Source organism: Carcharodon carcharias, chromosome 22 (assembly GCF_017639515.1).
Source record: "Carcharodon carcharias isolate sCarCar2 chromosome 22, sCarCar2.pri, whole genome shotgun sequence".
NCBI lineage: Eukaryota > Metazoa > Chordata > Chondrichthyes > Lamniformes > Lamnidae > Carcharodon > Carcharodon carcharias.
In genome coordinates, this window is record NC_054488.1 from 52,805,807 (window position 1) to 52,822,432 (window position 16,626).

Sequence of the window (16,626 nt, forward strand, 5' to 3'; positions counted from 1 at the left end):
GTACTGATTAATTAGCTGAGGGATTGTGGGTGGTAGGTTGTAATCAGTAGGAGGTTTCCCTGCCCATGTTTGACCTGATGCCATGAGACTTTATGGGGTCCGGAGTCAATGTTGAGGACTCCCAGGGCAACTTCCTCCCTACTGTATACCACTGTGCCGCCACCTCTAATGAGTCTGTCTTGCCAGTGGGACAGGACGTACCCAGGGATTGTGATGGTGATATCTGGGACACAGTCATACTCAAGGAATCATACTTTACAAAGTCAGGCTGTTGCTTGACCAGTCTGTGGGACGGCTGTCCTAGTTTTGGCACAAGCCCCCAGATGATATTAAGGAAGAGTTTGCAGGATCGACATGGCTGGATGCACTATTGTCAACGCCAGGTTGTCCGTCTGTTTTTATTCCTGGTGTAGAAATCCCTTCGAAGTGCACCACATCAGGACCCAGAATTTAGGACTCATGGAAGTTCAGATGTTAATTAAGATAGAGGGAGGTATTGGTGTAGTGGTATTCTCACTGGACTATTACTCCAGATACCCAGGATAATTCTCTGGGGACCTGGGTTCGAATCACACTGCGGCAGATGGTGAAATTGAATTCAGTGACAAAATCTGGAATTAAAAGTCTAACAATGACCATGAAACCATTGTCAGAAAAAACCCATCTGGATCACTAATGTCCTTTAGGGAAGGAAACCTTTCGTTCTTACCTGGTCTGGCATTTCTTAAATGCTCTCTGAAATGGCCTAGCAAGCCACTCAGTTATCAAGGGCAATTAGGGATGGGCAATAAATGCTGGTCCAGCCAGCAATGCCCATGTTCCATGAACAAGTAAAAAAAACCATGGGCACAATGGGGGCAGTATTGGCCCTTGAAAAGAATGGGAAGTCTGGGTACCTTCTAGATGTTCCTCCAGCTCTGGCCTCTTGAGCATCCCCCTATTTAATCATTGCACCATTGGTGCCTTCATCTATCCTTCCTAAAACTTTCTGCATTCTACCTTTCTCTCCTCTTTTAAGTCACTCCTGAAACCGAGCCTTTGGTTAGCTATTCTATTATCCCTGTGACTCAGTTTCAAGTTTTGTTCCATAATCTTCTGGGAGGTACTTTTTAGTGCATTAAATGTTTTTTTTTGTTGCTGTTTGGAGAGCTGAAAGATTCCATCCGTTCAAAGTGTTGAGCAGAATGGAGCTGGGCTACTTAAAAATAGATATGAATACACGACTGAAAAACTGAACTGATGACCAGCATTGTTTTGGATTAGTTGTTCTTTTGATTTCATGTGCGGTACTTTTAATGTAGGCATGATCAAACTGAGGTCTAAGAATTCAACCTATGATGTGCAGGCAATTCAGCTCAGTACTTTGTCAGTTTGTTGGTTTGGAGGTTTGGAAAGGGGCTGTTTTAAGAGCTGTTGCCTTGTGGATCAATCCTCTATCAGAGTACCCAGATCTATTCATTTCAGCAACTTGGAATCTCTGCAGATTGATTTAAAGTTAGATCTCATACTTGGCTCCCAAGACTCTAAGAGCTTGCTCGCTGGTTAGTGATCACAAACTCAGATCTGAGTCTATTTGGTCCCATTACCCTCATTTATTCCACAGGTACAAATTTACATCACTGATGGCAAGTTAAATTTACTAATTTACACATGATGGAGTGACTTGCTGCACCATGCTGCTAGTTTCTATTAAATCATTGGATTCAATTGTTGGTAGATGTGAAAAATGGCCTATTGCCATTAAGAACATAATGGTAAGTGCTTCACTGCGTGGGCCTCGAACTCTGAGACACCCTCCCTATATCTACCCTCCTCTCTACCTCTCTTCCCTCCTCTAAGATGTTCCTCAAATCCTATCTCTTTACCCAAAGTTTTGGCCTAATATCTCCTAGTGTGGCAAATTTTGTTCCATAATTCTCCTATAAAACACTTTTTGGGAGTTCCTTTATTAAATTAAAGGTGCTGTATAAATGTAAGTTGTTTCTTTGAATGGTGTAAGGGAAGTTTATGAAGCAAAGAATACAGAAAGCAGGAAACGAGACAGCCAAGCAAAACAGAAAGACAGCATGATGTGCACAATAAGAGGTAGAAATATCATATTCTAATTCTTAAGCGAGGGAAAAATCCATCAATCCTGAGGAGTTATAATGGTTTAAGGGGAAAATCCCGATCCAGGCACAGAGAATGACATTCCGAATGTGGGAACAGTTAGGGGCAATACTGTTTGTTGCCTTTCTGAGCTAATGAAGTTCTGTCATAGAAATTGGATTTGAGTTGAAAGAGATGGAATTAAATGTACACTTGGCGATGCTCTGTGAAGAACAGCCGCAGTACGGTATATATCGAAAATACTGATTGTACAGAGACTTGTACTGGAAACCTCTATAGGAAGGATGAACAGGGAAAAAATGCCAAATATCAAAATACTGATTCATGAGCATCTCCGCTAATTACTTCCACACTTCCATATTGAAAATATTCAGTTTGAAAGATTGTGGTAAAGTTGGTATGTTTTAGTTTTAATGCTAAATGCAGGGATTTAGGGTCAGATATCAAGGGCTGATCATTGTCTCAAGCTCAAGTTAGTGACAATTTACAGTTGGAAGAATGAAAGAAATCTCGATTTTTCTCCAGGAGCACTGACTGCCTCGGCCCTATAATCAACATAGTGAGACTGTGCAGACCGCACATGACCTCTACCTCTATATCTTTTCTGTGTAGGGCGAGAGTGCCCCTTTGTGCAACGATCCAAGGAGTGGTGAAATTTTTCCTTGTGTAGCTGTTTATATCCCTATCATTATCTGATGATGCAACACATGTTTCTGTCATTAGGTATTTGCTGGTATGTTTTGTAAATACTGCAGGTTTGTTTGTCAGTTTGGTTACTTAATTTATTTATTCTGGATATAAATAAATTAAGAAAGCCTGTTATCATTAATTCCATGATTTTCCATCAATGGTACAGGACAATGAGAATATACCGAGGCTCAGTGAGTTGGAGCCTTAGGAAACACTGAGCCTTTAGAAACATGAAGAGCCAGGCAAGTGCATCAAGCCACTCTCAAAAATGAATACCTCTTAATCACCTCAAATATCCATCCAATTTCCTCTCAACATGTTACACATCTGCCCTGCACACTTTCCCTCTTCTAAGTTTCATCCTGTCCCCGCTCCTAGAGTTTGTTGCAGTCTCAAACATGTCATCTGCATTCAGTTTATCTCTTCTCTTCAGGGTTTTCAATACTTGAGGAGTATCTCCTCTTCATGCTGCAGTGTAGGCAATTGTGTTCAACTTCACCTCATACCTTCACTGTTTCAAGAAAGGTATCAGTTTGGTTTCTCTTTTCTGCACGGCCTCGAATCTTGGCTGATATGTGGCAACCAAAGTACAGATCCTCCACCACCACCACCTGAGAGTTGTGCATCATCCTGCTGGTTACACATCTCAAAATCTGTCTTAACTTTCCTTATCTGCATACCGTGCTGCTGCCTTGCATAAGTTCCCCACCAATCCCTTCAGACCCCACTTTGGTGCGTGAAGTTATTTAGTCTATATTCCTGCTGTTTACTTCTCTTCCTGCAGTCATCTACCCACTCACCATCTCAACTTAGATTGGAGTACGTTGAAGATACAGAAGTGGGTCATTAATGTCAGCCAGTCCATGCCAGTGTTCATGCTCCAGTCAACCTCCACTCTTCAATTTGGTGTCACCTACTGCTTTAGATAGCTTAACCTTAGCCCCCAGCTTCTTCAATCTAATCTATCAATCTCAGTCTTCAAAGATTGAACTGACCCTGCATTCACAATCTTTTGGGGAACAAGAGTTCCAGATTTCCACAGGCCTTGGGATGAGAGAGTGCTTCTGAAATGGCCTGACTCTAATTTTAAGATGATGCCACTAGTTCTGGATTACCCCATCAAAGGAAATAATTTCTCTTTATCTAACCTATTGAATCTCTTTATCTTACATGGTGGTTCAGTCACCTCTCAATCTTGTATACTCAAATCAAGTTTGTTATTCACCTATATCTTAGTGACCTGCAAATTCTCCCGACTGTCACGTTCTCAATGGCTGGGATGGCTAGATACAAAAATGAACACCATTGAGAGGTGTGTATGAGGAGTGGCAGGGGGGTACGGGTGTGGTTTGGGGAGGTCACACAGGAGGGCAAAATTTGTCTGAGCCCCATTAACAGGCATTGTGACATAGCTGTGCAACAGGATGACTGATGCTCTGATATCCAATTAATCTCTAACTCAATTGCATCTGAAATATTGCAACAAGCTATTGTGACAGAGTTGATTACGTGAAGAAGAACCTGTGACAGATATTACCCTCATGGTCTGGAGTTTTCCTAAGAATGGAGGCGTCCATCAGTGTAAGATGACTAAACTTGTTGGCACAAGTTTCAACTTGGGAGCGTCATCTGTGCTTCATGTTTGTGGTTATTGTGTAAATAAAGAAGGTTTGAGCACTCCTAGCAGTAAACTACACTGCCTAGAAAGAAAATCATCTGATCTATGTGCGTGTGTTGTACAGTGCCCCAGTATTGTAAAGACTGAAATGCATGTAATATCATGTAGGATGGATCCACAGGGTTTGTGTAGGAGGTTAGCTATTTGATATGGTCGTGTAGCAACAAAACCTGGGTGACTATTGGATTTAGAAAGGAAGAGTCAGCATGTTCCTGAGAATATCAGAACTCATCAACAAGGAAAATTTCAGATCGTACGATAACCCAGAAATTCCTCTCAAAATGAGCCTTTCTTATTCGTTCCTGGCATGTGGACATCATTGGCACAGCCACCATTTCTGCCTAGCCACCTTTGCCCTGAGAAAAGTGACGGTGCAGCCCTTGTACCTCCTGCCAGCCACACCTCCCTGACACTTGGCAATAAACGAACCTTCCTGTCACGTTCGATTTGACTGACTGAAATTACACAGAAAAGGATAGCACACGTGGTTGTTACACAAATTCCTTTCTAGGCAAAATTTTAAATTCTAATTCACTCAGTGCTGTGGCTGGGCAACAGTTACATGGGACAGAGCAGGGAGTGGTGACACCCCATCCTCTCCCTCCCATCCCAGGCCACATATCTTTCTTGTATCTTCCTTCCTTTAAAAATGTAGATTTCCACATTGTGGTCCCATCTGGTTGAAGGTAACTGAAGACAGAAGCGCCCGTTTGAGAATGTCATGCAATTGAATGGTGTTTATAAATTAACATGTGTCTTCAATAAGATTCCTTACAGCAATTCCTGATAGCCAGATCGCTTCCCATAACTCCTCTAACTGTGGCTGTTACAGTAAATCGGGTTCATGTTTAGGGTGAGCAACTTGGGGACTGGCCTTACAGCATATTTCCAAACCTTATTTTTGTTTAAAAGTGTGCATCAGTTTAACTAGTTCCCATGAGATCTACTGGGAAATCTCTCTGTTTAAATAACGATTGTAATCTCTCTCTCTTCTCTGCAGTCATGTGTCATTGCCAGGAGAGGGGAGCTGAACTGATTGTTGGCGATCGAGCACACATCCACCTCCATGAACAGGGAGGAGTGGCTCAGGTACAGCAGCTCCTTGCCCTGGGTGGCCAGTGCGTAAGACAATGTGACACCTGAGTGTTTCCTCTTGATTAAACCTGTCGGTAAACCGTGTTGTGTCCCTGTCTGTTTTATGTGAAGCCTCATAACAATGTTCACAAAATTTGGGTTTGGTGTGGGGTGGCGGGTGAGTGGGGGGAGGTTAAAATGCTTGATCCTGTATTACATGAAGTCAAATTTAAACATGCTGAGTTTGAGAGTAATACTGAAACAAAAACAGAAACAGAAATACCTGGAAAAACTCAGCAGGTCTGGTACCGTCGGCGGAGATCTCCACCTATCACTGGCTGCTTGTCCCAACAAACCCCCCCCCCAACCCCGTTAAACCAGCTTATATTTCACCCCTTTCCTATTTTTACTTAGTTCTGTTGAAGGGCCATGATGACTCGAAACGTCAACTGTGCTCTTCTCCACCGATGCTGCCAGACCTGCTGAGTTTTTCCAGGTATTTCTGTTTCTGTTTTTGTTTTGGATTTCCAGCACTCGCAGTTTTGCATTTTTATATTTGAGAGTATTACTGTTGGGCCTTCTCAGCTTTGGACACACGCACACTGTTTGCACATGGATTTTTGAAACCTAACACATCTGCAATCATTTCTGAATATTTGTTGTGCTAATTGACAAGCACAGTGCAACCTACTAAAACCACCAAAAGTGTCCTTTTTATACAACTAAAATCCTGTAACTATAACACAATATAGCTCTGGTCCTAACAGTAGCTGTTCAGATCTCTAACTCACCCCATGCCCCATCGCAGTGATAGAAGAAAGATTATCACAGTCCCCTACTTTATTTCATTTTGAGTTGCATTTAACTATCCCATAATTAACACAGTTGCCTTTTGTTTTGGTTTAAGGTTCACCTTAATGGAGTTTTCTGATCATGCATGTAGAGGAGATGCTGGGGAATGAAACTTTCTTTTTCTCACCAAAGTGTCAGTGTCGTACCCTAGATGTAAAATAAAGCTCTCCCTGGTCTGCCCGGATCTGTATCTCTGGCAGAAACTCCCAAGCTGTCCCACTCCTAATACTTGCATCTTTTCTGCAGACTTCAGGACTTTGTTTCAAATCTGCATCTCCACTTGCCCCGCAGCTAATACCCAGTTCCTGCAGTTGCCCCACAGCTAATACCCAGTTCCTGCAGTTGCCCCACAGCTAATACCCAGTTCCTGCAGTTACCCTCACAGCTAATACCCAGTTCCTGCAGTTACCCTCGCAGCTAATACCCAGTTCCTGCAGTTGCCCCACAGCTAATACCCAGTTCCTGCAGTTGCCCCACAGCTAATACCCAGTTCCTGCAGTTGCCCCCGCAGCTAATACCCAGTTCCTGCAGTTACCCTCGCAGCTAATACCCAGTTCCTGCAGTTGCCCTCGCAGCTACTACCCAGTTCCTGCAGTTGCCTTGCAGCTAATACCCAGTTCCTGCAGTTACCCTCGCAGCTAATACCCAGTTCCTGCAGTTACCCTCGCAGCTAATACCCAGTTCCTGCAGTTACCCTCGCAGCTAATACCCAGTTCCTGCAGTTACCCTTGCAGCTAATACCCAGTTCCTGCAGTTGCCTTGCAGCTAATACCCAGTTCCTGCAGTTGCCCCCGCAGCTAATACCCAGTTCCTGCAGTTACCCTCGCAGCTAATACCCAGTTCCTGCAGTTACCCTCGCAGCTAATACCCAGTTCCTGCAGTTGGCTTCGCAGCTAATAACCAGTTCCTGCAGTTGCCTTGCAGCTAATACCCAGTTCCTGCAGTTAGCCTCGCAGCTAATACCCAGTTCCTGCAGTTAGCCTCGCAGCTAATACCCAGTTCCTGCAGTTAGCCTCGCAGCTAATACTCAGTTCCTGCAGTTGCCCCCGCAGCTAATACCCAGTTCCTGCAGTTACCCTCGCAGCTAATACCCAGTTCCTGCAGTTACCCTCGCAGCTAATACCCAGTTCCTGCAGTTGCCTTGCAGCTAATACCCAGTTCCTGCAGTTGCCCCCGCAGCTAATACCCAGTTCCTGCAGTTACCCTCGCAGCTAATACCCAGTTCCTGCAGTTACCCCCGCAGCTAATACCCAGTTCCTGCAGTTACCCTCGCAGCTAATACCCAGTTCCTGCAGTTGCCCCCACAGCTAATACCCAGTTCCTGCAGTTACCCTTGCAGCTAATACCCAGTTCCTGCAGTTGCCCCACAGCTAATACCCAGTTCCTGCAGTTGCCCCACAGCTAATACCCAGTTCCTGCAGTTGCCCCTCAGCTAATACCCAGTTCCTGCAGTTGCCCCTCAGCTAATACCCAGTTCCTGCAGTTACCCTCGCAGCTAATACCCAGTTCCTGCAGTTACCCTCGCAGCTAATACCCAGTTCCTGCAGTTACCCTCGTAGCTAATACCCAGTTCCTGCAGTTGCCTTGCAGCTAATACCCAGTTCCTGCAGTTGCCTTGCAGCTAATACCCAGTTCCTGCAGTTACCCTCGCAGCTAATACCCAGTTCCTGCAGTTGCCCTTGCAGCTAATACCCAGTTCCTGCAGTTACCCTTGCAGCTAATACCCAGTTCCTGCAGTTGCCCCACAGCTAATACCCAGTTCCTGCAGTTGCCCCACAGCTAATACCCAGTTCCTGCAGTTACCCTCGCAGCTAATACCCAGTAACTGCAGGAACTGGGTATTAGCTGTGGGGCAACTGCAGGAACTGGGTATTAGCTGCGAGGGTAACTGCAGGAACTGGGTATTAGCTGAGAGGGTAACTGCAGGAACTGGGTATTAGCTGTGGAGCAACTGCAGGAACTGGGTATTAGCTGCGAGGGTAACTGCAGGAACTGGGTATTAGCTGCGAGGGCAACTGCAGGAACTGGGTACTTAGCTGCAAGGCAACTGCAGGAACTGGGTATTAGCTGCGAGGGTAACTGGGTATTAGCTGCGAGGGCAACTGCAGGAACTGGGTATTAGCTGCGAGGGCAACTGCAGGAACTGGGTATTAGCTGCGAGGGCAGCTGCAGGAACTGGGTATTAGCTGCGAGGGTAACTGCAGGAACTGGGTATTAGCTGCGAGGGCAACTGCAGGAACTGGGTATTAGCTGCGTTCCTGCAGTTGTCCTCACAGCTAATACCCAGTTCCTGCAGTTGCCCTCGCAGCTAATACCCAGTTCCTGCAGTTACCCTCGCAACTAATACCCAGTTCCTGCAGTTGCCCTCGCAGCTAATACCCAGTTCCTGCAGTTACCCTCGCAGCTAATATCCAGTTCCTGCAGTTGCCCCCGCAGCTAATACCCAGTTCCTGCAGTTACCCTCGCAACTAATACCCAGTTCCTGCAGTTGCCCCCGCAGCTAATACCCAGTTCCTGCAGTTGCCCCTGGCATTAAGTTTTGAAATCCTGACAGAGCCAGACTGCGGTGTAGACTTTTGAGTGCCTTCTTAGTAAAACACAAAGAATCGTCGGTCTCGGTTCAGTGGTGCCTCCTCTTGAGTAAGAGGATCACTGGCCAACTTTCGCTGCAAGAGTCGGTGTGTATAATCCAGGCTGACACTGCAGTGCTGATGAGACGTTAAACCGGCCCCCCCTTGGGAGAGAAAGACCTTTCACTACCTCAGGGCACCCCCAGGTGCTCTACAGCTAACTAAGATCTTTTCCAATGTAGTCACCGCTGTAATGTAGGAAAGGCAGCAGCCAAACTGCACACAGCAAGATCCCAAAAATAGCAATGACCAAAGCGAAATTCTGCAGACATAAAGCTGAGTGACCAGAAATTCTAGCAGGCAGTCTGGTACCTAATCTTTTTGGAATCCCTTTACTGTATTTTGCTTCCATCAAAAAGTTTTTTTTAAGCAGAAGATGAGCAAGATTATTCAGTCTTGTATATTTCACCCATTCGGATAGCAAAACCTACAGTCCCCTCCTTACAGCATCTAAACTACAGCTCGAATGCCTCAAGACCTGACTGTTCTTTGGTCTGATTAAAGCTATGAAACGACCATGAATCCCACTTTGTTTGAACTGGTAACTTCCGTCCATGTGCAAGATGCAGCATCTTCTCCGGTTGTGCCTGGTGGCGCTGTAATAACAGTTTGCTACCCCGTGACATTTACCCAGACAGTCCCATGCCATATCTTTCAACAAGTAAAGTTAACTTAGAATGTAAAGTAAAATTAATAAATACGGTTAATATGACAGAGAATTGTGTTGGTGAGTAGCTGCTGGCTTGGCTCTGCTTGTTCAAGCAGTCCTATTACTGTGCAGTTGCTGCCCTCTAGTGGTGTTCCTTTACATTTCAGTTTGGGATTTCATACTCTCACCACAACTTGAAAGTTAAATTTAAAAGTGGGAAGTTAAATCAGTATTGTTTCATATGCTTTCTCTCCTGTTTGTCTCCCTTTTTCTTCATGCTGGTTTTCCTGTTTGCCTGCTTCCACAGTTAACAGTCCTCTGCACTTATAGGATCAGAACCATAGAGCACAGAAGGAGGAGATTCGGCCCATCGTGTTTGTGCTGGCTGTTTTGAAAGAGCTACTGAAGTATCAACACTGATCACTGTGGTATCATCTTTTTCAGATTGCTGGAATTCATTCACAAATTGTAAAGAATCTTCCAGATGGGACGTTTGATTTAGATGAAGTAGAATCAAAAATACGTCATCATTTCCCAGACCCTCACTACCCCAGGACTTGTGTCATTTGCGTCGAGAACACTCAAAATGAAACAGGAGGGCGAGTTCTACCACTCTCTTTTCTCCAGGAGGTGAGGCAATCGCTGCTTAAAACTATTAAGACAATTAAGTCAAACTTTTATTCAGACTAGGTACAGGCAGTGCTTTATCCCAGCAGCAGTCAGTACCATCAGGAGAGGAGGTAGCACAGCATAGGCCTTTTTAATTTGTCTGTGACCATTGCCTCTGATGCAGGGACTTCACCTTCACCATGTCTCTGACGATTGATCTGTATACTCACTGGTGCCACCAGGGAGAGCACAAGCATAGCACTGATCCTCAATCAACAATCAATCACAGAACTACTGCTGGTATTTATACAGTGCCTTTAACATTGTGAATCATTCCAACAAGGTTTGACACCAAGCACGTGTGTTTTTCCCATGGGATGTGGGCTTAGCTGGCTGGCCCAGCATTTATTGCCCATCCCTAGTTGCCCTTGACAAGGTGGTGGTGAGCTGCCTTCTTGAACCGCTGCAGTCCATGTGGTGTAGGTACATCCACAGTGCTGTTAGGGAGTTCCAGGATTTTGACCCAGTGACAGTGAAGGAACGGCAATATATTTCCAAGTCATGATGGTAACTGGCTTGGAGATGAACTTCCAGGTGGTGGTGTTCCCACATGTCTGCTGCCCTCATCCTTTTAGGTGGTAGTAGTTGTGGGTTTGGAAGGTGTTGTCGAGGAGGCTAGGTGAATTACTGCAGTGCATCTTGTAGATGGTGTACACTGCTGCTACTGTGTGTCAGTGGTGGAGGGAGTGAATGTTTTAAAGTGATGGATGGGGTGCTGATCAAAGTGGCTGCTTTGTCCCGGATGGTGTCGAGTTTCTTGAGTGTTGTGGAAGCTGCACTCATCCAGGCAAGTGGAGAGTATTCCATCACACTCCTGACTTGTGCCTTGTAGATGGACAGGCTTTGGGGAGTTACTCACCTCAGAATTCCCGACCTCTGACCTGCTCTTCACAGAATCTTAGCAGCACAGAAGGAGGCCATTTGGCCCATCGTGTCTGCGCCAGCTCTCCAAATGAACATTATGACCTAGTGCCATTGCCCTGCCTTTTCCCCAAACTCCTGCACCTTGTTTCCATTCAAATAATCATCTAATGAACTCTTAAGTGTCTCAATTGAACCTGCCTCCAGCACATTTCCAGGCAGTGCATTCCTGACCCGAACCACTCATGAAAAAGTTTTTTTCTCACATCACACTTATGTCCATTTAAATCTGTGCTCTCTCGCTCTCGTTCTTGATCCTTTTATGAGTGGGAACAGCTTCTCCCTATCTAGTCTGTCCAGCCCCTTCATGACTTTGAACATCTGTATCAAATCTCCTCTCAGCCACCTTCTCTCCAAGGAGAACAGTCCCAACCTCTCCATGGACGGCAGATTTCCTTCCCTAAAGGACATTAGTGAACCAGATGGGTTTTACGACAATCAGCAATGGTTTCATGGTCATCACGTTTAATTCCAGTTGAGTTAAAATTACTATTTTCCGTGGTGTGATTTGAACCTGGGTCCCCGGAGCATTACTCTGGGTCTCTGGATTACTAGTCCAGTGATAATACCACTGTGCCACCTGAAGATGGTTGGGCCTAGGATACTATCCTGAAGAACTCCTTGCAGTGATGTCCTGCAACTGAGATGATTGACCTCCAACAGCCACAACCATCTTCCTTTTGTGCTGGGTATGACTCCAAATGGTGGAGAGTTTTCCTCCTGATTCCATTTGATTTCTATTTGCCTGGGCTTCTTGATGCCACACTCGGTCAAATGCTGCTTTGACGCCAAGGGCAGTCACTCTCATCTCACTTCTGGAGTTCAGCTCTTTTGTCCATGTTTGGACCAAGGCTGTAGTGAGGTCAGGAGCTGAGCAGCCCTGGTGGAACCCCCAACTGAGTGTCAGCGAACAGGTTACTGCTAAGTCAGTCTGCTTAATAGCACTGTCGATGACCCCTTCCATCACTTTGCTGATGATTGAGAGTAGACTGAGGGGAGATAATTAGCTACATTGGATTTGTCCTGCTATTGTGGACAGGACATATCCGGGCGATTTTCCACATTGTCATGTAGATGCCAGTGTTGTAGCTTTAATGAGCATGTTGATTAGATGTGTGGCTAGTACTGAAGCACAAATCTTCAGTACTACTGCTGGAATGTTGTCAGGGCCAGTAGCCTTTGCAGTACTCAATGCCTTGAGCTGTTTCTTGAAATCACATGGAGTGAATCGAATTAACTGAAGGTGATGCCGGGGATGTCAGGAGGAGGCAGAGATGGATCAAGCTTGTCCTCTGCTCCCCCGTTATTGACGATGGGGATATTTGTGGATCCTCCTCTCTCAGTTCATTGTTTAGTTGTCTGCCACCGTTAACCACTGGATGTGGCAGAACCTCAGAGCTCCAATATGATCCGTTAGTTGTGGGATCGCCTAGTTATGTCTATAGCATGCTGCTTCCACTGGATAAGCATGTATGTAAGCCTACGTTGTAGCTTCGCCAGTTGGCATGTCATTTTTAGGTTTGCCTGGTACTACTCCTGGGCATGCCCTCCTGCACTCCTCATTGAATCAGGGCTGATCCCTAGGTTTGATTGTAATGGTAGAGTGAGGTATATATGCCGGGCCATGAGGTTACAGATTGTGACTGGTTAAAATTACGCTGCTGCTGTGGCCCACAGCACCTCATGGATGCCCGGTTTTTTAGCTGCAAGACCTGTTTTGAATACACCCACACAACACGGTGCGAGGGCCATACAACACGATGGAGGGTGTGCTCGGTGAGATGTGACTTCAGCTTTCTTTTTCTCTCACGGGACGTGGGTGTCGCTGGCAAAGCCAGCATTTGTTGCCCATCCCTAATTGCCCTTGTGAATGAGATGGTGGGTGACCTTTTTGAACTGTCACAGTCCGTCTGGTACAGGTACACCTCCAGCGCTGTTAGGAAGCGAGTTCCAGGATTTTGATCCAGTGACTGGCACAGGCTAGTGGTCACTCCTGCCGCTACTGTCATGGACAGATGCACCTGTGATAGGTCGATTTGTGAGGACGAGGTCACATAGTTTCTCCCACCTTGTTGGTTCTGCCACCACTTGCCGCAGGCCCAGTCTGGCAGATGTATCCTCAGGGATCGGTCAGCTCTATCAGTCCTGGTGCCACCAAACCAGTCTTGGTAATGACATTGCAAGTAGGTGGGCAGAAGCTCATCACAGGGCCAATTATGTCAGCAAGGTTGTGAACAGTCTTTAGTTTCAGACTGTTGGTTTTCAGGCTGTGGGATGGAATCAGTGGTGAGGGAATGGAGTTGGTGGCAGGGACCATGTGGATTCTGTCCTCCCCCATATTTACCCCGACCATGAGTAGATACAGAACCATCGAGAGTTGAGGCTCCAGTAACGTTTTACACAAATGATTCTGTTTAATTTTGTGTGACAACCATCAACTCTCATCAAGAGATGCTGGAAGTGACGACATTCACTGCCTGTCAAGAAGATATAATAATTCTCATAATGTTATTGGAATTTATTGTAAAATAGAGTAATAGTGGGATGTATCTATGTGTCTATATGTGTCTGTCTGTGTGTGTGTGAGATTTAATTAGAGGTAGCTAGTCTGGGTGCTTTGATCTAAGAAGAGAGTTTAGATTTGAAATGTTAATAAGGTATTAACATAGGGAAGTTTAGAAACACATAGGTATCAAGGGAACATTTGCATTTTGAAATAAATCAGAATAGATTGAACAGAGGAGGGGTGAAATGTGTCATCTACCAAGTGAAGTTTAGAAACAGTGTTTATTTTTTTCCAAAGATTACTGGTAAAACTTAGTGCTATGAGAGGGTTTTATTCTCAGGGAGATAAAGTCCAAAGACTTAGTCAAACAATGGGTATTTGCATTCAAAGAGAAAGATATGTATAAAGAAGGTGCAAGGGTTGTGTGGAAGGGAAGGCATTTTAAGATCTTATAAGTGTGCGAAAAGCCTTCAGCATCAATGCCTCAAGCTGCTGTCTTCAAGGGCCTGAAGTTAGGAAAACTTACTTGGAAGTTGACTTGTTCAGGGTATCATGTTTCTTTATAAAAACAAAAAAACTGCGGATGCTGGAAATCCAAAACAAAAACAGAATTACCTGGAAAAACTCAGCAGCTCTGGCAGCATCGGCGGGAACATGTCAACATGTTTCTTTGCCTGAGTCTTTAAAATCTGTGTCTTACTGTTGCCTGAAGGAAAGTGTAACTGGGAGGTTAGATTGATTAGGGGATTTAGAAATTATCATAATAGTAATTTGTAGATCTATGCATGTATTTAATGTCATTTCTCTTTTTAATAAATGTTTAATCTAGTTTTATAAAAACCTATAAGACTTGGTGATCTTATTACTACTGAATTCAGAGCATGTATCTTGAAATTTATACAAATTGCAAAACAAGTTGTGGCAGTTGTTTCAAGTTTCCCTTTTGGATTTGAACAACTCAGCATTTACCATCGGCTGTGCCATAACACTGCTTGTGTGGACTGGTTGTGCTCCTCAAAGTCCTCGAACTCACTCTCCCTCTCTGCTCGTGTTACAGGTCCGAGCTCTTGCTGACAGGTACAAGCTGCCTATCCACATGGATGGAGCCCGCCTGATGAATGCAGCTGTAGCTTTGGGTGTTGAGGCCTCGGAGATACTGCGGCTCTGTGATTCTGTGTCCATGTGTCTGAGCAAGGTACAAGCCATATAACTGGGAGAAGAGAGTCCCTGCAGGAAGAGAGGTGGGACACTCCGGGTAGACGTTTGCGTCAGTGTGTTTGTAACACGTGTCGGTGAGCAGCCTATCCCCCAGCACTAGAGACAGAGAAGCTCAGGAAGAGACTGAGATGGACCACGTGAAGCTAAAGGGGGGGGGCTGTGTTTTCCCCATGGGGGGTGGTGGGAGGAGGTGTGAGGGGGCTGTGTTTTCTCCCTGGCAGGGGCGAGGGTGGGGGTGGAGTGGAGCTGTGTTTTCCCCATGGGGGTGGGGAATGATGTGTCTTCCCCAGGCCACGGTGGGGTGCGGTGGGGAGGCACTGTCTGACCCCAGTACCTTGAGTCTTTGGATAAATTAGATCTTCATTCACTGCCACAGAAAAGGCTAAGGAGCGCTTCAGAAGGTAAATAATGAGAATGTTCCCACTGGTTGGCATCTCAGTAACAAAGATCATAGACTCAGGCTTAAAATCTGAAGGACGGAATTGAGAGAAACTTTTTCACAAAGGATCATTATAATGTGGAGTGTTTTACCACATGGGAGCATTGAAACTGAAGTTGTAACATCAATTAAAAGCAAACTTAAAAAGTGTTTGAAAAGGAGGAATATGGAATATTACAGAGACAGGACAGGAAAAGTGATTAGCATAGATGGCTCCAACGAAGGATCCAAACAGCCATGGGTGAGTATTCTCAGTCTTAACACCCCTGGGTGCTATGGGTGATTGGTCTTTGTTCTCTGACACCCCTGAGTGCTTTGGGTAATCACACTTTCCTATAGAGCTCAGTCATCCTGTTTGCCTTGACTGTTATCATCTTCACTTACTGACTGCCGCAGTTTTCGAACTTATTAAATGGGAAGAGGGCTTTTAAGTAGCTTTGTCTCTGACAGCACTTGGCACCTCCTCGCGTCTTGTTATCTTTGGGACATGGGGTAGTGTGTGGTCAGAGTGTGACTTTTCACACCTGACCTCTGGACCCGAGTATAAATCAGACAAACGGGAGGAAATTTTCCACCAAATAGTTTCCCAGTTCCTTGTTTGGGCAATCGTTATCCAGAAACATGATCTGAGCACCAGCTAAACCCCCTCTTCAGCTTTGCTCCGATAGGGTAATCCCACTGCAGAAATGAGTTGAGGCTAGGGCCACGATGCCAATCCTCCTCAAGGCAGCTGCGATTGGGAGATTTCGCCTGCTTGTACTTGGCTCTGCACGGCTGAAATCTGCCTGTCAGCTGCAGGGCCTGGCCATCAGAGGTGGCAGCTTTAAATGATTCCTCGGCGAGGCAGTGTTCACCCAGAACGTGGGCCGAGCCCCCTCTGGGGACAGTCTTTTCTGTTTTGAGATGGAGCACTTTGGCCTCCTCGAACTGACTGTGTTTGTGGGTTGTGCAGGGTTTAGGAGCTCCAGCTGGGACTCTGGTCGGCGGCCGAAAGGGGTTTATCGAGCAGGCCAGCCGTGTACGGAAAGTGCTCGGAGGAGCGATGAGGCAGGCCGGAGTGTTGGCCGCCGCGGGACTTCTCTCTGTGTCAGATATGGTCGACAGGCTCCAGGATGATCACAGAAACGCCCAGAAATTCGCCAAAGGTACGAACCATTTGTAAATGTTTCATGATTCACCCTCTTTACTTTT

At 45.6% G+C, this 16,626-nt stretch overlaps 1 protein-coding gene across 3 annotated transcripts in view; it reads left to right on the forward strand.

Moving 5' to 3' along the window:
* tha1 (threonine aldolase 1) overlaps nt 1-16,626 on the forward strand; it is a 72,826-nt gene that overhangs the window by 47,680 nt on the left and 8,520 nt on the right. For all 3 annotated transcript variants that reach the window (XM_041216810.1, XM_041216811.1, XM_041216812.1), the window contains exons 3-6: nt 5,478-5,566; nt 10,127-10,312; nt 14,836-14,973; nt 16,388-16,580. In XM_041216810.1, the coding sequence (XP_041072744.1) occupies nt 5,478-5,566; nt 10,127-10,312; nt 14,836-14,973; nt 16,388-16,580 (606 nt within the window). The remainder of the gene's footprint in view (nt 1-5,477; nt 5,567-10,126; nt 10,313-14,835; nt 14,974-16,387; nt 16,581-16,626) is intronic.